The 24,433-nt window shown below is 43.7% G+C and overlaps 1 protein-coding gene across 2 annotated transcripts in view; it reads left to right on the top strand.

Moving 5' to 3' along the window:
- The first annotated feature begins 1,511 nt into the window (after positions 1 to 1,511).
- Positions 1,512 to 24,433, top strand: part of C8B (complement C8 beta chain) — a 38,865-nt gene continuing 15,943 nt past the window's right edge. The window contains exons 1-8 of one of the 2 annotated variants that reach the window (XM_054488770.2): positions 1,512 to 1,622; positions 3,044 to 3,235; positions 8,831 to 8,987; positions 12,163 to 12,304; positions 14,242 to 14,383; positions 16,886 to 17,018; positions 19,338 to 19,535; positions 22,996 to 23,236. In XM_054488770.2, the coding sequence (XP_054344745.1) occupies positions 1,612 to 1,622; positions 3,044 to 3,235; positions 8,831 to 8,987; positions 12,163 to 12,304; positions 14,242 to 14,383; positions 16,886 to 17,018; positions 19,338 to 19,535; positions 22,996 to 23,236 (1,216 nt within the window). In that variant the 5' untranslated portion in view covers positions 1,512 to 1,611. Of the gene's footprint in view, positions 1,623 to 3,043; positions 3,236 to 8,830; positions 8,988 to 9,265; positions 9,478 to 12,162; positions 12,305 to 14,241; positions 14,384 to 16,885; positions 17,019 to 19,337; positions 19,536 to 22,995; positions 23,237 to 24,433 lie in introns of those variants that run through there. The other variant, XM_054488773.2, reaches the window with a different exon arrangement.

Genomic DNA, 24,433 nt, shown 5'->3' on the forward strand with positions numbered 1-24,433 from the left:
GCCTAGGCCTATTTGATGACCCAAGGAATTGTGAGCTGATAAATGATGATTGTTTTAATCTACAATTTTGGGATTATTTGTTACGCAGCAAAAGCTAACTAATACAAAAATAGGTACCAGGAGTGGAGTGCTGCCATAGCAGAAACGTGAAAAGTGGCATTGGCTGTGGAACTGGGTGAAGCCTGGAAAATCAGTTAATAAAAGTTGGAAAAACAACAAACTGTTAGTAGATCTGTAGACCTAGAGTTAGAAATTCCTACATATAGTTTAAAGGCCTAGAGACATATGAACAGTTTCAAAGGTTTCGCATGGTCAGAGATGAGATCTATAGCCGTGAGTAAGAGCAGCTAGACCAGAAGAGTAGTGTGGTGTGATAACTGTGAAGACTTAAAGCAGTGCTGGCACATTCTAAGGGCAAGGGGAAGCTTCAGAATTAGAAAAAGGAGCGTTTAGGAGTCAGAAAAAAAGTGTGTCTAGCCATAGATTTCCTACTAACCAGCTGTGGAAACAGCTGTGAAACCCCATCTTAGAAGCTTGGAAAATGATACTAAGTTTCTTGGCTTATTGTCAAAATCAAACAAGATGATGTATGGGAAAACTGTTAAATTGCTAAGAACTGTCCCTGAAAAATAGGTGTATTATTATCACTACAGCCTGAGGCTGCCGTCCTCCAGGCAGGCTCTCAGGTGAGCTGCACTGGGAAACCACCAGGGGGCGCGATGAGGGTGGAACTCCCGGAGACCTAGGGGAGCCTGGAGCGTTAAGAACCCCAGGGGAATCTATTGGGAAGGCTTTCTTGAGCAAATGACATTAATATAAAACTTGAATAATGAGTCGTATTTAGCTAAGTGGCACATACTCTGGACAGAGGGAACGGCATGCAAAAATCCCGGAGGTGAGAGAGCACAGGATTCACTCGTGTAACTGTCCTCTCTAAGCCTGCAGGCTCCTCCGTGAGTACATCAGGTTGAGGAGGTCGAAGGGGAGCCCTGTCTTCTAAGGGTTTGGCTTCTCTTAAAGGCAGACAGATAGGAGACAGGACATGGATCTTTCTTGAAACACAATTTTCTGCTTGTTTACAAATGATTAACCACCACAATCAATTGTGTAAAGGTTCAGGTCAATTCATCCTTTGGGACAACGGTGACATGGTGCCTTGCACCTAGGCTTATGACAACTGGAATGCACCCTGGGTGGTCTGGCAGCAGAACTTTTGTTCTGTGTTTTGGACACAATTAATGTGAGAGGACTACCATCTTCTGTGGCTTTCCCATCCATCCCCTCACTATACTTCCTTATTTGATTCTCCAACCCCAACCCAGCTACTCTGCAGGGATGGCAGGAGGGGAAGCCTTACCGTTTTGTACGTTCAAACCCAAAACAAACTTATCAAGTAGGTAGTAATGAGTTATTATCCCCATTTCACAGATGAGAAAACAGAGTCTTAGAGAAACTCTGTAACTGTGTTTAAGGAAAGCAAATCCAGTCTGTGTTCTTTCTACTAGCCCACCCTCATACCTTGCAAGCTGCTTCTCCCATGTGAGGTTCCTCACCCACATCTGCAATAGCAAAAGCAACAGGACGCCATCCAACACATGGACTCAGCCCTTTATGCGTTGCAGGTTGGTTTTGTAAATGCCAGGTTGGTGCAGTTTGGACTTTAATATGTTGATTCTGGGGAGTCAGGGATGGTTTTCAGGAAGGTAAGTTTGAGAACCTCAGTCATTTGCGTCTTTTGGGATGCAAACAATAACAACAACAGCACATATATATTTAGATAATTATTTTTATGTAGTTATTTCCTGGGTTTTTTTGTTTTGTTTTGTTTTGTTTTGTTTTTGAAACGGAGTCTCGCTCTGTCACCCAGGCTGGAGTGCAGTGGCGCAATCTCGGCTCAGTGCAAGCTCTGCCTCCCGGGTTCACACCATTCTCCTGCCTCAGCCTCCCGAGTAGCTGGGACTACAGGCACACAACACCACACCCGGCTAATTTTTTTTTGTATTTTTAGTAGAGACGGGGTTTCACCATGTTAGCCAGGATGGTCTCGATCTCCTGACCTCGTGGTCCACCCGCCGCAGCCTCCCAAAGTGTCATGTAGTTATTTCTATAATGCCTATTTGTTCAACAATTACACATTTAGTATTTGGTCTGACTCTCCCAACTGTGAGTGGTAAGCTGGCATAGTCCTCCTAATTTTACATATGAAGAAACAGAATCAGAGACAGTCAATAAAAATATCAGCTCACTTATAGAGAGTGCACAGAGAATGTGCCAGGCAATGTTCAACATGTTTTGAACATGTTGTGAATATTAAATAAATTAGATTTATTTAATCTTCACAACAATACGGTGAGGTTGGTACTATTATTATCCCTGTTTTATTGATGAAGGAACTTAGGCCCAGAGAGGATTAGTAATTTTCTCTGGCCATACAGCTGGTGAATCATACAGAAGCAATTTGAAGTCAGGTAGATGGGCTCTAGAGCCCTACAGCCTCTTACTGACTTGCTCAACATCACGTAACTGGAAAGAGGCAAACATGGAATTCAAACCTTGGCCTGTCTGACTCCAAACCCTGAATTCTACTAAGTAACAATAGCTTACATATCTGAGCACCCAACATAGGCCTGTTCTAAGCATTTCCTTATATTAACTTGTTTAATTCTCACCACTTAGCAAGTAAGGAGAGTAAGGCACAGAAGTAAAGCAACTTGCCCATAGTCCAAAGCTATTAGGTTGATGCAAAAGTAGTTGTGGTTTTTGCCATTAAAAGCAATGAGAAAAACTGCAATTACTTTTGCACCAACCTAGTCAGTGGCAGAGAATGTACTTGAACCCAGGCTGTCTGGACCTAGAGCCCACAGTCCTTGCCACCTCACTAATAGCCTGTCCACTTAGCAGCTTACCCCAAAGTTATAGAGGAATAAACACCATGCTGCTACAGATTTTTCATTATTCTGGTTGGTTTCCAGAGTGACAGGTAAGTTTTTGGTCTGTGCAAAGTCTGTTTCCAGTCACTAGTGGCTTTCTGTTTACTTTGCAGAGCTATTTGCTCTTGGGGACAGAAGCTGACAGTGGCACTCACAGCACAGGCTTCTTATGGGTCTAGCAGCCTCTGTGGCATCTCCTGTCACATTGGGAAAATGAAGAATTCCAGGACACGGGCTTGGAGGGCACCGGTGGAGCTATTTCTTCTCTGTGCTGCCCTGGGCTGTCTCAGTTTGCCTGGCTCCAGGTAAGTGACAGTTACCGATAATTCCCTGATCAATAATATGACAGGGAAGGTGCGCCACATGATGCTGACCATCTCTTTGCTGCATGCCTATTGAATGAGGAATGTCTCTTGAGGCAATTTGCATGCATCTGATAACGTACTATCAACGACTCTCTTCAAATTATTGTGGAACCAAGCGGCTGATTTCAACAAAAGTTCCTGTAAGAAACTGACATGTTTAAATGTATTTTGTCATGCTGAGAAGAATAGGATATTTGTTTTGTATTCTGAAAAAAGCCTCCATGTGATTCTTTATGAAAAAGAAAGTTTGTTACGTACAGAGGACAAAAGAGCCAATTCATGAGATGATTTTAATAAATGAGATTGACCCACTCTACCTGTTCATCAACCCCAAATCTTCAGATTCTCAGGTTCTTTCCCACCACCCTCTTACACACACACACACACACACACACACACACACACACACACTCTCTCTCTCTCTCTCTCTCACCCCCCACAAGGTTCCCAGCAGTTAAATGCCAGCTGACTTATTTCATCATTGTTAGTCTCCATTAATAAGGTGCAAAACAAGCTAAAGAAAATATCTTAGTGGGAGCTCAAACTTGGGCTCCAGTGATAGAAGAGCCAGTGATGTAGCAATGTGGGGATGCTCCGTGTGCATGAGAAACCCCTGCCATGAGATGTTGAAGCGTGCATGTGTCCCCGGCCTCCATGTAAACACTTCTGTGGGAAGAGGGACTGTAATTCCATTCCTTTTACTTAGTCCAAAAATGAGATCTGAACAAACCTTTCACTTTATGTGAGGAGTACCTCCTACCCATGGGACACAGCCTCTGGTCTCAGTTCTGTTGAGCTGACATTAGGAACCACAGGATGATAAGCATTCATTCACTATCTATTGGCCACTCAATAAGTAACAGCTATTAGGATGATCAAGAATCTCCATTTAGCCCAGAGAATAACTAAGCTGCCAAGCCCTTCCTTGTGTGTACTGTGTGTACACAGAGAAGCATTCAGGACCCAAGAAAATGTCTCCGGAATGGAGGACTTAAGGGAACAATAGCAACCCTATCTATAGCATTGTGCCCCTGGGTGGAGCTTTCTGTTGGGTTCTGAGGATACAGAGATGAGCCTATGTTCTCACAAAGAATGCCAACATGTGAGCCCATGCTATGTGTACCGTTACAAAAGATGCTGCAGGGCAGCCGGGAAACAAGGAGGGAATGATCAGCTCTACGGGGCATAGGGCCTGGAAAGGCTTCTAGAAGAGAGAGTGTGAGGGCTGAATCTCTACAGGTGCGTGGGTGTTTGCCAAATGGCTAAGGGGTTGAAAGGTGTGCCAGGTAGAGGGAGCAGCACAGGCAATGGTGCGTGAGTGTGAGAGAGCTGGCTTGCTCCTGAAGCTTCCATACACTTCAGTGGGCCTTGAACACAGGTCCCGGCAGGAAGTTGAGAGGGATGAGATAGAGTAGGAGTGAACAGGCATCATGTCATGGGCAGAGTTGGGGGATGCTGGAGTACCAGCTAAGGAACTTGAACCATATCCTCACCACAATGCATTGGGAAGCCATTGAAGGGTTGAAGCAAAGGAGTGACACAATCAAATTTATATATTAGGAAGTTCACTCTGAGGTAGGGAGTGGAGGGGCAAATGGTTGATTAGAGTGCAGCCTGAGAAATTGTATTTAATCATCACTGCAACATCATGAGGTGGCTGTAATCTCTCCTCGCTATGTAAGAGAACAAACTGATCCTCAGTGACAAGAAAAGATTCATGCATGTGTGGTGAGGGTCTCAAACCCTTACCTGAATCCAGGTATAGTTCTGACATCCACCCATAATCCCCATGGGGCTGTCTTGAACACGGCAGGTATTTGAATTCCATCTGCGAAGTAGAATAGTCTTTGGTTCTGGAACAGAAAATGCTGAGACCACCTTCATATTGGCCAAGAGAGTTTTTTGTTCTTACTCACTCTTGTAATCAAGTCAGATGATGAAATCATAATCACTGTGTCGTAAGACCTATTATGTATTGCCACTCTGTGCCAGCAACTTGGAAACATTAGCTATAATCCTCACAGCTATTCCAGGTAAGTGCTACTGTTTACAGTTTCACAGAGGGGGAAACAGAAAACATAAGTGTCCCAAGGCTATCCACTTAACAAACAGCTGACTATGGATTCAAATCCAGTTTCATTGAGGTCTCAGAGCCCCTGCACTCTCTCTGCATCCTTCTGCTTCTCACTAACGCGTTGTCCCCTCCCCACCCCACCCCACCCCCCAACCCCCACATTGTGTATCTGACTTGTTGGCCTCTGTGCTGTTTCTCCATCTCTGGGCCACACATTTGTTGCCTTGAGATGTTGCTTTAAATTTCATGTCTACCACAGCAAACGACAGAGAGAAGAGAAATTGAAAACCCGCCACCTAGAAGCTGCCCCTTCTAGCAAAGAAAAAGGATGCTGTTTGCAACGGGGATGCAGCTGCTTAACAAATTGTGTGTGACAAGAAAGTTGTTGTGTCAGGGCATTTCTACCAAAAGCCAAAATATATTGACGCACCCCATCTATATAAGCTGATGGCTTGCAATTTACTGCTGACCCAATCCTGCCGTACTGGATGGATCCATCTTTATTTTGATCAGAGACGCCTGTTAGGAAGAGAGTGGGAGACCTGGGCCCGGTGAAATGTGTCCTAATGCTGGCTACAGCATTTTCTGCATCCCCGGGAAAGACACCTCCTTGCCAGTCCTTAAGTAGAGGGGGCACATGTTCAAGGAGCTGAGCAAGGGTGTTTACTGTAGCTCTATTTGCAATCGCAAAACATTGGGAAAATCTAAATGTCCCTCAAAAAGAAAAGGAATAAATTAAATGCAATGCGTGTCATATGATAGAACATCCAGACAAAAGAAATGAACTAGATCTCTTTATGAATCAACATGGATAGCTTCAGAAATGCAATGATGATTAACAAAAGTGAGTTGCAGAATCATACGTATAAGTATGAATAAAGCACACACAAGCAATACTATAGATAGTGTATAGATGTCAAATTATCTAAAAGAGACTGGAAGGAAACACACCAAATTCATGGCAATAGCCCCTCTGGGGGTAAGGTGTGGGGAGCAAAACTGAGGCTGCTGTAAAATGCAGATGTCAAAGTTAAAAATGTAAAAAAAGACTTGAAGCAAGTGTACCAAAGTGTGAACAACTGCCAATCTGGATGTGAGTACATGGGTGTTTATTATATTATTTCTTGTACTTCTCTAGGCATGCTTAATTTTTCAATGTTAAAAGCATACAGAGGATTTTTAATGACAGAAGTTTAGTCAGTTGGTCAAAATGTCCATCAGGTTTGTTTTTATAGAAATTCATAGGGGTGAAAGGCTCATGTTGTTCCCACACATAGAGGCCCTGATGGAACCTAGAATTTATGTGGCTCCTCGTTAGTCCCAGGAACTAAAGATGCGATTTAATCCTAGCCTTTCTTTCAGATTTGCATTTTACAGTACTAATAAACCACACACATCTCATCCGATGTAATTTACAAACATACTATTTATTCAGCTGATTACTTCATTATATTGCCACCTTCCATAATGAAAATTGGATGCAAAAATGAGAGATGTGGTGGATATAACTACTTTTTACCAAGTTCTTTCTGTAAGTGATCATCTTGCCCATTAACAGGCTTTCAAATCTCAGAGAGGAAAATAATTGTGACTCTTAATAGCTAGTGTGTACATTACTTACCTGCTCAGTCTCACCTGTGGCCCTGGAGTTGTCTTGGTTGCTAAAAACACAATGTAACTGTTTTGTAGTTGAAATAGGAAGAGGGTACCCTGCAGAGCTGTCAAATACATACTTAGGAGAAGCCAAATCACAGACAATATTGTTTTGTCAAACCTGGGCAAATTAGTAGATAAGAACACATTCTGAAGCCCCCCACTGGTGTGCAGCATCCTGCCTCAGGTAACCATTTTAAAGTATCCACCTGTGGTTTCCAGTAGTCTTTGACCTTTCATTAAAGATCCAACTTTACTAGGCAATTGATTTTTGCTGGTCTCTGGGGTGGTCATGGACACGGATTTCACCGTAGTTAATATTATCCTCTTTTTAGGACTTTTGCCAATTGAGAACATATTGTTAATGACCTTGTCGGGAGTGACATCCTGTGTATATGAGATGGTGAAAACTACGTGATGCTCTTCTCCCTAATGACTCAATCCTAGATATGGAAAGAAAGAGGCCTTACATAGAGGTTGGAAGAGATTGTTGGAGTCAGTGCTGGCCCTGTTTCCTTCCAGGAAGCATGGGGCAACGGACAAAGCCCATATATACTCTAGAGCCTAAGAGACCTCGGCTCAGATCGTAACACCACTGCATACCAGCTGCATGACAGTGGACGTGTCGCTGTCTCTCTGGGCCACTTCCCTCATCTGCCCAGGTGGCAGTGCTCCACAGCTGCCTTCCAGAATTGCTGTGAAAATAGAAGGAGATAGCATGGGTGATGCTGGGCCATTGAGCACAGCCTTGACATGTCTGTCATAGGTGCTCAGCAAACCTCCATTCCTTTTGTCTTCCCATCTCCTTTTGTGCCCTGGAAAGGAACACAAATTACAAAGAATCTTACAGTGTAATACACCCTTTCAATTGTAAGAAAAAAATAAGAATCATCATACACACTTCATATTACAGAGGAAGAAAGTGAAGGCCCAGGCAAATTAAATAGCATCCTCATTCATTCACTCATAACCCAATGTGCTCCAGGAAATGAACAAAAAGCATTGCCTTATCTCTGCTGGCAGTGCTGAGGTTTCCAAGAATAAGTATCCTTCACTCACTTCTCCTCTCAAGAACCATCTCCTCCTCTTCCATAGCTTTTCGTGATCAGATCTGTACCTAGCACAAATCTCTCATCCTGAGATCCAAGCCCATATAGGAACTATTTACTAAATGAGTCTCCGTAGGTGTTTCATGGCACCTGGAACTCAGCATGCCCCACCTGACACTCAAGTCTTCCCCATCAAGATTTATTTTCTGCTGTGTTTCCCACCGCCCACACACTCAAATGGGAAAACAGCATCCACTTAAAAGGCCTTCCTTTAGCACCCCACCTCCACCATCCACCATCACTTTCTATCCCTTCCACATGAGAAGCATTTCATGTGCTAGTTCTCCCCACCCTCTCTCCCTGGCCATTGCCATGATTCAGGCTTATACCACTCAACGGGACTGCTGCTGCCAGCCTCTTCCTTGTTTCCCTACTACCAGGCTTTCCTGACTCCCACTGGGCCTGCACAGCTCCAGCCATGGGGCCTGCATGCTGGAAATCCTTGCCCTCTGGATAAAGTCCCATAGAGCTAGGACGTGAGACATGTTTCTCACAGACATGTTTCTCTAGCTGTAATGTTAGGTGCTTACTACATGTTCAATAAATATTTGTTGGATTAATTAACCTATCCTGGAATGATAAACTAATAGTCTTGCACTAGTGAGCAAATATATATTTATTGAATGCACAAATAGATGGTTGGATGTATACTTAATTCCCTTCTGATATGTGACTCTCTTCTCTCATGCTGACTTTTAGAGGTGAAAGGCCATATTCCTTTGAGTCAAATGCAGTCAACAAGAGCTTTGCTAAGAGCAGACAGACGCGGAGTGTGGATGCTACCCTGATGCCCATTGATTGTGAGCTGTCTAGTTGGTCCTCTTGGACCACATGTGACCCCTGTCAGAAGAAAAGGGTAAGCGACCAGGCCTGGGACAGCTCTAAGCTTCCAGGAGCCTTTGTCCCCAGCAAGATCGGCTGAGCCATTGCTAACAGTGCCTGGCACAGTTTGGCCCTCAATAAATATCGGCTAACTTAATAAATGCATCCTTTCCTTCTGTGCTTCCAAGCAACAATAAGTTCTTTCCTTTGGTTCTCCAGTGTTTTCCAAGCACACCCAGCCTTTCTCATTCTACTAGCTTCCTAATTAGACTCTCTGCCTTGAACCTGTTCTTTCAATCAATCTTTCATCATGAAACAGGGGAAGCAATCACAGTGTATGTCTGAGTTGTCTTTGCCCACTTGGAAACCATTCACAGTCTACCCATGACCCTTAGGATCAAGTCCAGGATCATGGTTTTCGAGGATCCCTATGACCGAATCTAGCCTACATTTCCAGCACAATGGACCCTTTTATGACTCTGGCCTTCACTCTCTCTGGGCGTTTCTTCATGCTGCTTTCTCAGGTAGGGTGACCTTTCCCACTTCCTTCAATGGTGAACACCTACTCACAATTTGAAACTCCTACTCAGGAGCTGCCTCTTTTGAGAAAGCTTTTTGACTCTTTCTCAGCCCTACCTCCAGTTGGATAAAGCAATCTTTTATGAGCTTCGATAGCTCCTTATTACCCTTGTATCCTCACATTTATCACATCATGCCACTTATTTTTCACCTTCAATACACAGTGAACTTGTGGAGGCTGATTCAATTCTGCATTTTCAATGTGTAGACCAATCTCTGGCACAGAATAGGTTCTTCATAAATGTGTGGTGTTTGATCTTGTTCTGTTTTCTGATATTTCTATAGGGAAGGGAATGTTGTTGTTACACTTTCTGTTAAACAGATAGATAAACAGGAAATCAGAGCAGGTAAATGGCTTCTTGAGTTCACCTAGTAGTAAATGCAGACCTCGAACTCAGGCCACTGTCCAGTGTTCCTTGTCTAGGGTTCTTCCAGTGAACACACTCAATTTCTGCAATATCTGTCATTCAGCCTCCTTGGTCATAGGAGGGCTGACCCAGGATCCTAGTTCTGAGAACAATAGATATGCCAGAGAAAAGAGAATGGTTGCTATTTCCCCAGATCTTTGGGAAACCAAACCAGCCATGGGCTTAGACTCTAAAGAGGCTGTGGAAGTAAGCCCAGGACAATCACGCAGTTAATTGGATCAATGGAGAGAGCCAAGGTGGATCATTCAGTTCCCAAAGTAGGTTTTATTGCTGAAGGTATCAGCATTGATCCAATTATCTGGATAATTGCTTCATCTGCACCACAAACTAGGAAGACTCAGCATGAATCAGCCTGGCAGCCAGAGCTCCTCTCTCAGAGTCTGCTGCAGACGTTCCCTCAGCTGGTTATCATCCCTGTCTGCACGGTCACTGGCTCGGAGTCTGCTGCAGACATTCCCTCAGCTGGTTATCATCCCTGTCTGCACGGTCACTGGCTGGGGGCTCAGCAAAGCCTCTCAAGTCAGATTGGGTGATGTATTTCCTGCACCACTTACACACACTCCTGGAGCCCACTTTGCCTTTGGAGCCTGGAGCTTTTTAGTCTTTTTTTTTTTTTTCACAGTGTTCTCTGCAAGCCTTGTCCCTGTCCTGAAAGGCTCTGCCTTCCAGAAAGAATGACCCTTTGCAAGTACAAAGGGCATAGGTGAATGGTTATCTACATTTCTTTTTTTGGATTTCCAAGGCCCAAGTACAGATGCCATAAAGGTAATAACTATGCCTTATTAATGTCATCCTGCAAAGCATGGGCTGCTGTCCTGGCTTGCCTCCTGTGTTCTTTTGTTTACTAAAATCTTGACTGCAACTAACATTTGGAAGTCACCCAAATCTGATCACTTTCTTCCTCTGCAGCAGTTTCTCATTGCCCCAGGATAAAATCCTGTAATCACTTTCCCAAGGCCTGGAGGCCCCTGTGTTATCTGCTCTTGTCTATATCTCCCTCCCACTCTGGCCACTCTCCTACTTGTGCTCTTCTCCCCAGCCACAATGAATCTTTCTAATGTTTTCTGGAACATGGGACAGCTTCTCTAGTCCTCTCAGCTTTGGTACAGGAATTACCTCCACCCATATCACTCTTCTGAGCCCCACTCTCACCAGTTCTTCACACCTGCCAGACATTCCTACTCAGCCATCTAGTTTCAGCTGAGGTGTCACTTAGTTCTTCCAAAGCCTTCCACTTGGGCTTCTCCTAAGTTTGCATGAGGGACTCCCGATGAGTGTACAGAGCACTCTGCCTCCCTTGTCATGGCACTCATTGCACTGTGCTGCAACTGCCTGGGGCCCACCCCCAGCATCTGTGACCTCCTTGAGAACAGGCTAGGGGATACAATTACCAGTAAAACTGACCAAACAAGGAAGCAACAATAACACCTACCTTTTCAACACTGGGTGGCTCAATCAGTCATTTTGGAATAAATGAATAAGATGGTAGAGATATAGCAATATTGACTGCTAAAAAGCAATAATAAAGAAAAACAAGTCCAAGAAATTGAATGCCTACTATATATCCAACAACATAATGAGATTATGTAATTTAAACTTCATAACTGAACATTTAGATAATTCATGATCCCTATTTTACAGATGGGTAAATTGAGATTCATAAATATTAAGTAATTTGCCCAATATCACACGACTCTAAAGTATCAGAATCAGTTGTAGCTCCAAAGCCCATGTTTTTGCATTTATAATATACTGATGCCTTCAGGAATAAAGGAGAATACTTGAATCAACCCAGTGGAGTAATTAAGCTGAGAGATAATTTATTTTGTGTTATTGAACTGGCTACATGAGTCCATCTACTAACCTTTGACTCCAGAGCCCATGGAGTCAGCATGGGCTGACTTTCCCACATTCAGCAAATCTTGACTGATCACTGCAGAAGCAGAGATCAAAGCCAAGGTCCTTGCCCTCAGAGAGCTCACAGACTAATTGAAGAAACCATCCAGCAAACAGCAAATCACAACATAGCTCCTTAAGTGTATATAATGGGGGGAGCACAAGGGGCTGGGGGAATAATGATCAGATATTTCAGTGCTCTTGTGGAGCCCAAATCCTGGCTCAAGACCCATTTACACAGAGTATCCCTCAGCTCCTGAGATCTAAGGCTTTGCCCTTGGTTCACCTGGCTCCTCTCTGCTACAGTACAGGTATGCCTACTTGCTCCAGCCCTCTCAGTTCCATGGGGAACCGTGCAACTTCTCTGACAAGGAAGTCGAAGACTGTGTTACCAACAGACCATGCAGAAGTCAAGTGCGATGTGAAGGCTTTGTGTGTGCACAGACAGGTATAAATCAATGTAGGAGTAAGAGGGGAAAGCCTGAAATGAGGTAATGGTTCTTGATGACCAAGGACAGGCCGTGTCCAGTGCTCAAGATCAGGGTCATGGGGCAGCTCAGGAGGCCTCCTTGTCCTAAAATCTCTGACTTCCTTTCACATGCATTATTTTATAAAAATCACCTTATAACGTAAGTGTTATTATTATCCTCATTATACATCTTAAAAAATCGAGACTTGAAGAGGTTACTTCGTCATATAGCAGGTAAGTGGAAAAGCTTCTATTGGAAATTTGAGAATTCAGACTACATTCATTGACATTAAAGACACAAAAAGTATGTGTGCTGGAGTCAGAAATCTTGGGTCAAGTCTTAATTTGACTTTGTGACTAGCAGAAGTCACTTAACCTTTCTGCATTTTGGCTCCCTCAACTGAAAATTAGGGGTGATGTGAATACCTTACAAGTCTGTTATAAGCATCAAGTGACATCATAGCTATGAGAGCTCTTTGTGGACTGTTGGCTCCCTTAGCTCTCTCAGAGGTCTGGGGTTAAGTAGAATGTGACAAAATCTAGAATGGTTACATAGGGCAGTTAGCATCATTTATCACTGATAAATCTTTAGAAAGATATTTCCCGCCATTTGCATTACTGCATCACTAAGTCCAAGATGATCCGTAATCCATGATATACCCAGTAAAAATTATTGTTTATAAAAAGGAAGAAAAGAAAAAAGGACAGATGGATAGATTGACAGAAGGAAGGAAGGTAGGAAAAAAGGAGTACACAAGTGAATAATCACCTGCTGCAAAACTAAATAAACACAACTTTTCAATTCATTCAGAGAATCCAAGCAAACAGATGCTTCTCTATTTCTCCATCTCCAGCAAAAATGAGAGTATTTTGACCCACATTTTCTAGATGGAAGTTGCAATTCTCTACATTTACTGTACCCATGTGGACTGTGCATGGGGATCTTTCAAGAAACAGTTAGGGATTCTTAGAGCAATTTCTAGGGGTTATTGCAAATGCAAAATTCTGTCCAATAAATCTGAGAGACTTTTTTACACTGTATCCATGGACTCATTATGGCCAGTGTTCCATGATTCTCACCAAAGCTGTGATGGTTATTCGGGCAGGCTTTAGTTTAAATGTCTGGTAAGAAACATTTGAAGGCCAGATTGTTATTTTTCTGCTTTTAATACTCCAAGAACATTGGTTTAAAATGACCAGACATATCTGAGGAAATAGGACTACCTGTCTTATGGGCTTTATCTCCCAACAATATACTAATAAGAAAGGAAATCAATCCGGAGGAAATGTTTAAAGGAAGCAAAAGGGATGAAAATAATTTTTCATAATCCAAATGACTATGTTGTTGAAGGCAGTGTGGTTTAGTGGGAAGAATTTGTGATTAGACAGTTAAAGGTTTCAATCCCACTGCAAATATTTACTAGTTAATGTGCACTTGGCCCTCAAAAACACTAATAGTACTGATAACACTTACACAGCACTTCCTAGGAGTCGGTACTGTTTTATTTATTCATTTAAATGTCGAACAACCTTATGGGATAGGTATGATGACTTTCCTATCTTGCAGGTGAGTAAATTGAGGCAGAGAGGTTAAGTAACAAGAGAAAGGTTGCCCAGCTCACACAATTTACAGGACCCACCCATCCCACCCCCTCTTTCCAGCCCCAGGGAGAGAGAGTCCAAACTGTCCTGCTGCTTTCTGGAATACAACACTGGCCTCTTCTGCTGAGGGAGGTGGCAATAGAGGAATAAACTGTTAGTGCCATAACCAATCTATCTGGATACAGGATGACTAATTAAAACAGGGCAGCATGCAAGGCCTGACAAAAGGTCTGGCACCTAGTTGGTGCTTATACTGTGTTAGTTCCTTTCTTGCCAACCATGTGGCTGTAGGTAATACTCTTTCTCCATTCTAGGAAGGTGTGTAAACCGCAGACTTCTTTGCAATGGGGACAATGACTGCGGAGACCAGTCAGATGAAGCAAACTGTAGAAGGATTTATAAAAAATGTCAGCATGAAATGGACCAATACTGGGGAATTGGCAGTCTGGCCAGTGGGTAAGTGACCATTTTTCTGTGGTATAGATGGGAAGGCACAGCATTAAATGGAATTCTGGAGGATAGAGAATGAGAGAACTGATATAAACAGAGGTCCTCACTCACCTTTCTGAGAAAAGACTGTATTGTAAGTGACACTTCTGGTTTCTCTCTGAGGGCAGTTCCAAGTGGCTCCAGGAACACTTCCCATGGACAGACATAGGCATCAGGAGGGCTGGTTTGGAACACTGGGACAGAGCTGTGCATATGTGGAAACCACACAGGCTGCTATGCAAGGGCGGCTGGGGTAGGGAGGGGAGCCTTTATTTTAACACCTGCAGTGTAACCATGTTAGGTGCTTTCTAAGCCTTACACCTTGAATCCTATTGACAACTTGGCAGGCAGGTTTTATCCAGGTCTGTCCCTATCTCCCAGCACTGGTCCCTCCAAGAAGAGAGGTCTCTAGTTAGACAGTGAAGGGATGGATTTCCAGGGCTTTTGGGGATCTCTGAGTTGGTCCTGTCCTCTGGCGAGGACAGAGGAGCAAGTTCAGAAGGGGCCACACTGGCCTGGCTTGCACCTTACTTTCCTGCCATATTTTGCAGCTTCTCAGCCTGCAGGTGGAAGAGGGAGACCTTCCTCTCATATGCTTTAGGAATCATCATATGAGACACAGCCTGGGGAAGGGAACACTGACCCCGAATGGGATTTACCTTCTTTCTAAAAAAACCCATCAAATCTCAATTTTTAAAGTTGTCAGTAGAGACTCTTCACGTGGGAGGCTTCTCTCAGGACTGCCTTATAAGCTAGTTATTATAATTCCCACCTTGCAGATAAGGAAACTGAGGCCCAGGAAAGTTGAGTGAGTTCCAGGGTCACCCAGCTAGAGTGTGGGATAGCAGACATTCAAAGCCAGCAGTAGGGTCTGACAGAACCCTGTAGGAGGGAACAGAAGGAGTGGCTCACTGGCCAGGGCACCTCGGGCAAGGCACTTATCTACGTGAAACTTTAGTTTTATCATCTGCAAGAGGAAGTTAATAACATGCTTCTTTCAAAGTGCTGTGAAGATTGAACAAGCGAATGTGACTAATATACGAGTTGCTGGGCAGCTTGTGTGGTGGGAAGAATACAGACTCTGTTCTTGCTCCACTGTCAGATTTCAAAGTCCAGTCCACCCATTGTTCCTGGCAGGGAGACTCTGGGTTAGTCAGTTACCCTCATGTTTCTCATCTGCAAAATGGGGATAATAATAATACTTACGTCCTAATGATTAATCCTCATAAGGATTAAATGAGCCATTGTGTGTAAATTGATTAGGATGATGCCTCCACAAAGTCAGCACCACATTATAGTTGTTAAAGAAAATAAATATGTATACATTATTTTGATACATGGAATATGTCATGGGAAAGAGACCCCAGACAATTCTGGTGAGGAACAGAACCAAGGCCAGTAAGTGGAAGCTGATAGGAGACAGAGACTGTTAATAAAAACAGAAATTTCAGTAGTTAGAGATGGTCAAGAGTGGAAGCTTGCCTTTGAAGGCAGTGACAAATAATGTCTAAGGAGGGGCTGGATTCTTTTCCTCTCTAAAATAGAGATAACATCTATTGCACAGAGCTGCAGGGACACTAATGAGATGATGCATGTAGCTACCCACTGATGTGTTTGTCACCAGTTACACCCTCAGTAAACAGTAATTATTGTGAATAATATTGTAAATGCGTGGTGATGAGGGTTGTACAGAAATTAAGAAAACTGCCACTTCAAACAGCACACAGTATAGTGAGGGTGACAAATACATAAATAGCACATTTATCGTGGACCAAGCAGTATTTTAAGGACTTCATAAACATGACACGTGATCCTCACAACATCCCCATGAGGTAGTATTTTCACAGTGCCTATTTGCATATGAGCAGACTGAGGCACAGAGGTAGTAAGTGGCCACCCAAGGTTTAATTGGCTTGCCCAAGGTCACTTGGGCAGTAAGGGGCAGAACAGAGATTGCATCTCAGCTGTCTGGCTCCAAAGTCCACGCACTTAACTATTATGCTACCCAACTCTCGCAAGGCAACTGTAGTAATACAGGACAATAAATACACAACAGTGCGAGCACAGGGTGTTATGAGGGCCCCTAACCCAGCTGGGCTGTGGGCTTCAAGCACAAGTGTCAGTGAAACCTCTCACCACAGTGGTAACAGAGCTCAATCTTGACAGACAAGTCAGAGATAAAACAGTGACTGGGTGGAAGGGCATTCTGGGCACAGGGAACAGTACCTACCACAGAAGGAGCTGAATAGACTGGAGCAAGAGCAAGCCTCTTCATGTGGCTGGGGACTAGGGCACGTGGCTGTGGTTAAGATCGGCCAGAAATGAAGCTGCAAAGCTGGTTTGGACCAGATATCAAGGGCCTTGAAGGCTGTGCCAAGGAATTTTTGTTTTCGTTCAGTAGGGTCTGACAATCAAGATTAAGCAACCCCAAACCTTAACCTCTTCGCCATCTCTGTCTCTTCCTCACAGGATAAATTTGTTCACAAACAGTTTTGAGGGCCCAGTTCTTGATCACAGGTATTATGCAGGTGGATGCTCCCCACATTACATCCTGAACACGAGGTTTAGGAAGCCCTACAATGTGGAAAGCTACACGCCACAGGTAAGAGACAGCCAGGGAGCAGTGGAGGGAGCCCCAGCTGAGCACCCAGTTAGCAGGGTCCATGGCCCGGCCCGACAGCCTGCTAGCTGTGTGACCTTGGACACATCCCCTTTTTCCTTTGAGTTTCAGTTTCTTCGTATGTAAATATGGGCAGTTCCTTCCTCCAGACATTGTGGTGAAGATGACATGCTGTACATAGTAACAGGAGGGTGGTTGTAGAGCAGTAATAATCGAAACCATAATATCAAAAGCTACCTTGAAGATAGAAATAAAGCTTAGGATTTGGAGTCACACTGACTTGGTGGCTCTGCCACTTACCATCCATATAATCCTAAAGGCTATGAGCCTCTGTTTTCCTATCTTTAAATTGGGAGTTATGGAGGTCCTACCCTGCAGGGAGAGGATTAGTGAGATAATGTGCGTAAGTATTTAGCACAGCACCTGGCTTAATGGTGAGTCCACAGAAAATGTTAACTCTTGTTGCTGTTGTTATTGCATTCTTATCAAATCCCTGCCTATTAAAAGCAGGCATTACTCTAAGCATTTTATGAAATGCTTTACCAATGTAAGCCCCTATTATGATTGATGTACAAACTTAGAAACACATCTCACAGACAGTGGGGTTTAGAATAGCCCATAGGACACACACACTTGAGATCTGATGGGAACACACTGGGTTCCAGGACTGGCTCTGCCATGGGTCCCAATTTTACCTTAGGTTCAGTTCCTTTTCCACTCTGGGCCTCAGTTTTCTCATCTGTGAAATTGGGGGATGAGACTAGAGGATCTTGACGGTAATTTCCACTTCCAAATTTGCTCCCTTTTATCTAGCCGGGTGTGGTGGTTCATGTCTATAGTCCCAACCACTCGGGAGGCTGAGGCAGGAGGATCACTTGAGCCCAGGAGGTTGAGGCTACAGTGAGTCAAGTTTGTACCACTGCACTCCAGCTTGGTAACAAAGCAAGATCATGTCTTTAAAATGTATTTATTGCCCATTTTGAAGGCTAGCTCCTCCTTACTCCTCCTTCCCTTCCTCCCCAACACACTTTTTAGCCAAGAAAGAAAAAATTTGGCTTAGCGTCAAACACACTCTCCATCAGGGTGTCCAGTGCCATCCACAAAACCTCTAATTTCAAGGGAGTATTTCAGAGCAACCATTACCATCCAGGTGCAAGTGGATCCTAACTCAGGCAGGACATACATGGTAAACTCTCCTCTCACCATACCAACATTCTTTGAGCGCTGTGCCAGGTGCCATGCTATGATTTACCAGTATAAACCCCAATCCTCAGAACAAGCCTGATGAAAGGGACCATTATCACCTCCATTTTACACATGAAGAAACTGAGGCATGGAGAGGTCAAGGCAACTGTCCAAAGTCATCCGACTAGACAAGAGCAGAGACGCAGTGCATCCCAGTGGCCACGCTATAGACCATGTCCGAACTGCTCCTCCTTCCCCTTGTAGCGGCTGAGCTGTTGCACCCTCCTCTGGGAATTGCAGGCTGAATGGGCAGAAGCTGAAGCTGATAGGAGCTGTGGGCAGGGAGGTGACTCAGGACTGGTCGCTCCAGGGCCCCCAAGGCACTACCCTTGGCAGTTCCCCTACACACAGAGCCATGAACACTGGTTTTTGAGCAAATGGCTCTCCTAAGTTCTCTCTAAGGCACTTTCCTGCCCTTGTCACTTGATCCTCCAGCCACTGCCTTAGACCAGACCCACATCAACCATCACCTGCATTGCTCTTACAGCCTCCTCATGGGTTTTTCTCTCTGACTTCAAATTTTTCCCTTCCAATCCAACCACCAGGTTGTCCCACATCATCTTCCTGAGGCTTGATCTACTTCCTCTGCTAGGTCATACTTGAATTAAGCCCAGATTTCAGGACAAGTAATTCAAAAGCCTATTTTGATGTCAGAATATCCTCTCACAACATCCCCTTTTTCTGCTCACTGTTTCAACTTCTCAATGACCTGCACTGCTATCCTTGCAGTTCCTGGGGCACACCCTCCCCTTTCCCACCTCCATGCTTTCGCTTAAGCTGAGCCCACAGCCCAGAATGTTCCCCTACATTTTTGCCCATTGAAATACAAATCAAAAACCAACCTCTAATTTTCCACCCAAGGTACTGATCAGGTCTGTCTCTACTACTGAACCAAGAGCCCTGAGGTGGGGACACAAATTGGCCCTGATTTTTCTGTATCCAGAGCATCTAGTTCAGTATCCAGCACATAGTAGGAGTAGAGTGGCTGTCTGCTCACTGGTATTGAACTGATTTGAGTCAAATGAAATAAAAAACCCTTTCTTTTTTCTTCTTTAGACCCAAGGCAAATACGAATTTATATTGAAAGAGTATGAATCGTACTCAGATTTTGAACGCAATGTCATAGAGAAAACGGCAAGCGGGTCTGGTTTCAGTTTTGGTTTTAAAATATCTGGAATATTTGAACTTGGCATCAGTAGTCAAAGTGATCGAGGCAAACACTATATTAGGAGAACCAAACGATTCTCTCATACTGTAAGTATGTCTTTGTTGCTTTTAAACGTATATGTTCTTACTCCATTTTCTGCTGCTGTAACAGAACACCACAGAATGGATGATTTATAAAGAAAAGACATTTACTTGGCTCACAGTTCTGGAGGCTGGGAAGTCCAAGATCAAGGTGCCACATCTGGTGAGGGCCTTCTTGCTGCATCATAACATGGTAGAAGGCATCACATGGTGAGGAAGTACATGCAGGAGACAGAAAAAAAGGGGGCTGAACTTCATTCTTTTATCAGGAGCCCACTCCTACGATAACTAACCCTCTCCTGAAACAACAGCATTAATCTATTCATGAGGGCAGAACCCTCATGACATAATAACCTCATAAAGGTGCCTCCTTTCAAAACTGTTACAATGGCAATTAAATTTCAACATGAGTTTTGGAGGGGACATTCCAGCTATAGCATATGGATCCTTTGGAAATGACATGCCCCAGATGTGCCTATATTCCACATTATAACTAGTCCTGACAACCAATTATCTTTCTGTTGTCTTGAAATCTTCTAAAAAAAAAATAGCTAACTTACTTTTTAGAGAGACCAGGCAGAGATAACCTTCTGTAATTATTTTCTTTCATTTTCTAATAAACTTTTCCCTTAGGGTTTCAATAAGCTTAAGATGTAGCTTTGAAGACCAGAACTTCTCTGGAGACTTTTCAGCCCACAGGAATTTGACTTTTATCCCAGATATCCAGCTGAAATTCCTTTCTGGAATGTCACCCAAGATCTCTTCTTTGACTTCTTAGGGTGCTCAGTGGAGATGACCAAACCATCGCTCTCCTGCTTTCTGTCTGCTCCTTATCAGCTTCCTTCCTGGGTCTAATATTCCCATCTGTCCTTTATTTAATTCGTGGCCCTCTTCTCGATGTACTCTCCAATCTCCCCTGGGTGCCTGCCCTCTTCAACTCACTTCCTCTTTTACAGGGACAAGCTATGAGCCTTCATCACTGCTTCTAACCTCTCGGTTAAACTTCAGACCTTCCCTATCCACTCTTCTGAGCATCTCACCTGGGCATCATGCTGACACTCCAAGGCAATGTCTTCTTCCTAAATTTTCAATGGATGTTAATAGCATATTCCCGTCTACTTTTCCAGACTAAGAACTGAGCCAGAATCATATCTGGCTCTCACTTCTGCTTCGTGTCCACATCTGTTGATTACCAAATCCTTCAGTATTACTATTCAATATTTGTTTACACTAACTCCTATTACCTCTTAATTAATCCATGTCCTTTCATCTCTTACTGTGCCCAACTAAATAGTTTCTCTGTCTCCTAGCTTTCCCCTTCACACGCATGAAGAAATGTTTCTATGATACTAATCTGACCATATCATCTGCTTCCTGTTGCTTACTCCCTCCCCTTTTCCTTCTCTCCTTCTCTCCCTTCGAGCTCCCTGATTCAAATTGCCAGTTATAGGATGCTAGCATTGGGCCAGGCACTATCCTAGAGATAGACTAGGGATCTGTAGTCTCTAAGATAATATTCTTGCCTTCATGTTCACAGTGCAGTGTAGTAGGAGCAGCAAACATGAAAGCCAATATATTATCTTTTTTTTTTTGAGACAGAGTATTGCTCTGTTGCCCAGGCTGGAGTGCAGTGGCATGATCTCAGCTCACTTCAACCTCCACCTCCTGTGTTCAAGCGATTCTCCTGCCTCAGCCTCCCGAGCAGCTGGGACTACAGGCACGTGCTACCGTGCTCGGCTAATTTTTTTGTATTTTTAGTAGAGACGGGGTTTCACCATGTTAACCAGGGTGGTCTTGATCTACTGACCTCATGATCTGCCCGCCTTGGCCTCCCAAAGTGCTGGGATTACAGACATGAGCCACCGCTCCCGGCCGTATTTTTCTTAATTACATCAGTTATAATACAACATGGCATATGCTATAAAGGAAATGCAAGCAAGTACAATGCAATCCTAGAAAAGGCAGTGCCAGGGTGCATCTGGGACCTTCAGGTTGTTGTCAGATTGGAGGCAATGGCAAAGTAGAAATTTAAAAGATAAGTAGGTATATGTAGGGCAGAAAAGGGAGAAAATAACATTTCAGGGAGAAGGAACAGCATGTGCAAAATAAAATGAAAGAGAATGGCAGGCTTGGGGCACAGTGAAAAGTTGGATGAATGCTGATGTACGTGGTTGGTAGAAAGTAGTAAAGTATGGAGAGGAAAACCTCAGGGGTGTAGAAGCTGAAGCCAGAGAGGCTACTGGAGGACAAATTGTGATGATCTTATACTCAGAGTAGGGGAGCTGATTTTATTCTGAAGACAACAGCAAGCCATGCAAGGTTTTGCTTTAAGCCAAGAGGAGCATTGTCATAATACAATCTGAATTTTAGGATGTCAACTCTGATTGGGGCATTGAAGGAGGCAAAAGAAAGGAAGGAGATTAGGGAGGAGGCTTTTATAATAATGCAAACAAAATGAGATGCAACATAAAATATTCAGAAAAATAATGAACAGAGTACCTAGTGACTGCTTATTTAGGAAGGGTAAGGGAGAAGGAAGAGGGTCATAGGTCACTGAGGCAGGCCTAGAATGGGGCGAGGGCAAGCTGGGAGACGAAATGAGGCCCCAGGGAAATAGGCACCAGCACAGCTGACATGGTTTTGTAGAGCTGAAGGATTTAGGATTAGGCCGAACGTATCTCACAGGCGTTTGCCACCTTCCTCTTTTTCTCTGCCTGTACAGCAGTATAGGGAATGCTCACCTAGGGTTGTACGAACACTTTCTAGATGTTTATACTTCATCTGGCATCACCAGCTTTCAGTCGGTTCCATACATGGAGAGTCACCAAACTTTTTCTGTGAAGGTCCAGATAGTAAATATTTTAGGCTTTGTGAGACTGCAAGGTCTCTGCTGCAACTCTTCAACACTGCCATTGGAGTGTGACACCAGTTGTAAACCATATGTAAATAAATGGATGCAGTTGTGTTCCAATAAAACTTTATTTACAGGTACAGGTACTGGGTTTGGTGTGAGGCTGTATTTTGCTGACTCCTGCCGTACGCTGTCACAGCTGGTTTTCCTAAAGCACCACTTTTACTCTTTCTTGCACTGCTTTTTTTTCAGAGTTTACAAGGCATCAGCAAAGCAGGCACTTTTGCAGGTTAGCAAACCCCATGTCCCATCAGAGAGGTCCCATGCCCTCCAGCTGCTCCCTGCCGTGCCTGCTTTTGTTACCCTTCCCAGTCCTTATTCTCTACAGTAAGGAGGTGAGTTAAGAGCAAGCTCTTCCAACCTGAACAGGATGTCAGAATATTTATGAGCATTGAAAGCTTGTCAAAGAGGCTGTCTTCCCTCAAGTATCCTAAAGGAATCATAAGAGTGATGACCCCGGGCCAAGAACATCGGATGGTATTTGTAAAGTTCATCTTTTCGTTCCAGATTCCTAACTTTAAAGGTCTGGTTTTCCCATGTTGGTATTTCATTTAGAAAAGCATGTTTCTGCATGCACGTTCTGACCTTGAAGTAGCACATTACAAGCTGAAACCCAGAAGCCTCATGCTCCATTACGAGTTCCTTCAGAGAGTTAAGCGGCTGCCCCTGGAGTACAGCTATGGGGAATACAGAGATCTCTTCCGTGATTTTGGGACCCACTACATCACAGAGGCCGTGCTTGGGGGCATTTATGAATACACCCTCGTCATGAACAAAGAGGCCATGGAGAGAGGAGGTACACTGCCCAAGGGACCACGGCTTTCCTAAAAGCTGGGGGAAGAGTCATAAGTTGAACTTGTAGTTTTCTTTCTACTTCCTGGCTACACCTTCCCAGTGTCATTTGCAGATTCCTCTTCTTCCTCTTTTTGATTGACAATGTCAGTCCTCCTCTGCCTAGCTCCCTAGGCCATTCTTTTTTCTACAGCTTTTCTCTCTATGCAATTGTATCCAATCCCATGGTTCTAAATACCTTCAGCATGCAGATAACTCCTGGATCTCTTCCTGGATCCATCCTGGATCTCTTCCTGCACCCAAGAGTTTATGTTAAAATGTTTCTTCGATGTCTGTATGTGAATGTGTAACAACTCTCACCAGCTGAACATGCGCCCAAAGAGAACTTTTGACTTTCTTTCTCCAATATGTTTCTTCTATAGCCATCTACACCTCAGAAACGGCTCCACCATCCAACCAGTGGCTCAAGCCATAAAACTAGCAGTCTACCTTGATTATTTTTCTTTTCTTCAAATCTACTGTTTTTTCTTTTCTTCAAATCCATCAGCTCTACCTCCAAATTATATTTTCTATTTTTCCTATTACCACCATAGGTTCACCCCATGACCAGACCTTCACATTCAAAATTTAATGTGGATGTGAATCAAGCATGAATCTTGGAAGAGGTAGATTCTGATTCAGTAGGTTTGGAGTGAGACCTGAGAGTGCATTTCTAACAAGCTTTGGAGTGATCCTGATGCTGCTGGCCGATAGACCATACTTTACATAGCAAGGTCTCAGATTATTACTGTGGTCTCCAAAGTAATATTCCACCCCCATCCCTCCCCTATAATTCATCTTTATAGAGATATCCCAGCTCTTTCCAATTCCAGTCAACTACAAGTCTGCTGCTTTCCAACCCAATATCCTTTCCTATCACATGGCACTTGTTGGGTTAAGTGAACTGCCGTAGGTCACACAGATTGCAGTGGTGGAGCCAGGGCTTGATTACCAGTCCATGTACTTGCAAGAGGACACACGGTACACAATGTAAATTTTTATAATGTGGCCTCAGTCTTGTCAAAATCAGAGGTACCTTCTGCATAAAAATGGTCTCAAAAGTGCTTTCCACTGTTCCTCAAACTGCTTCCCACAAAAGGGCTTAATCATTAAATAAGTTGGGAAAACACGTAATAGATTTCACTCTCAAAGTTTCATGAAT

Source organism: Pongo pygmaeus, chromosome 1 (genome assembly GCF_028885625.2).
Source record: "Pongo pygmaeus isolate AG05252 chromosome 1, NHGRI_mPonPyg2-v2.0_pri, whole genome shotgun sequence".
In the NCBI taxonomy this organism is placed as follows: Eukaryota; Metazoa; Chordata; class Mammalia; order Primates; family Hominidae; genus Pongo; species Pongo pygmaeus.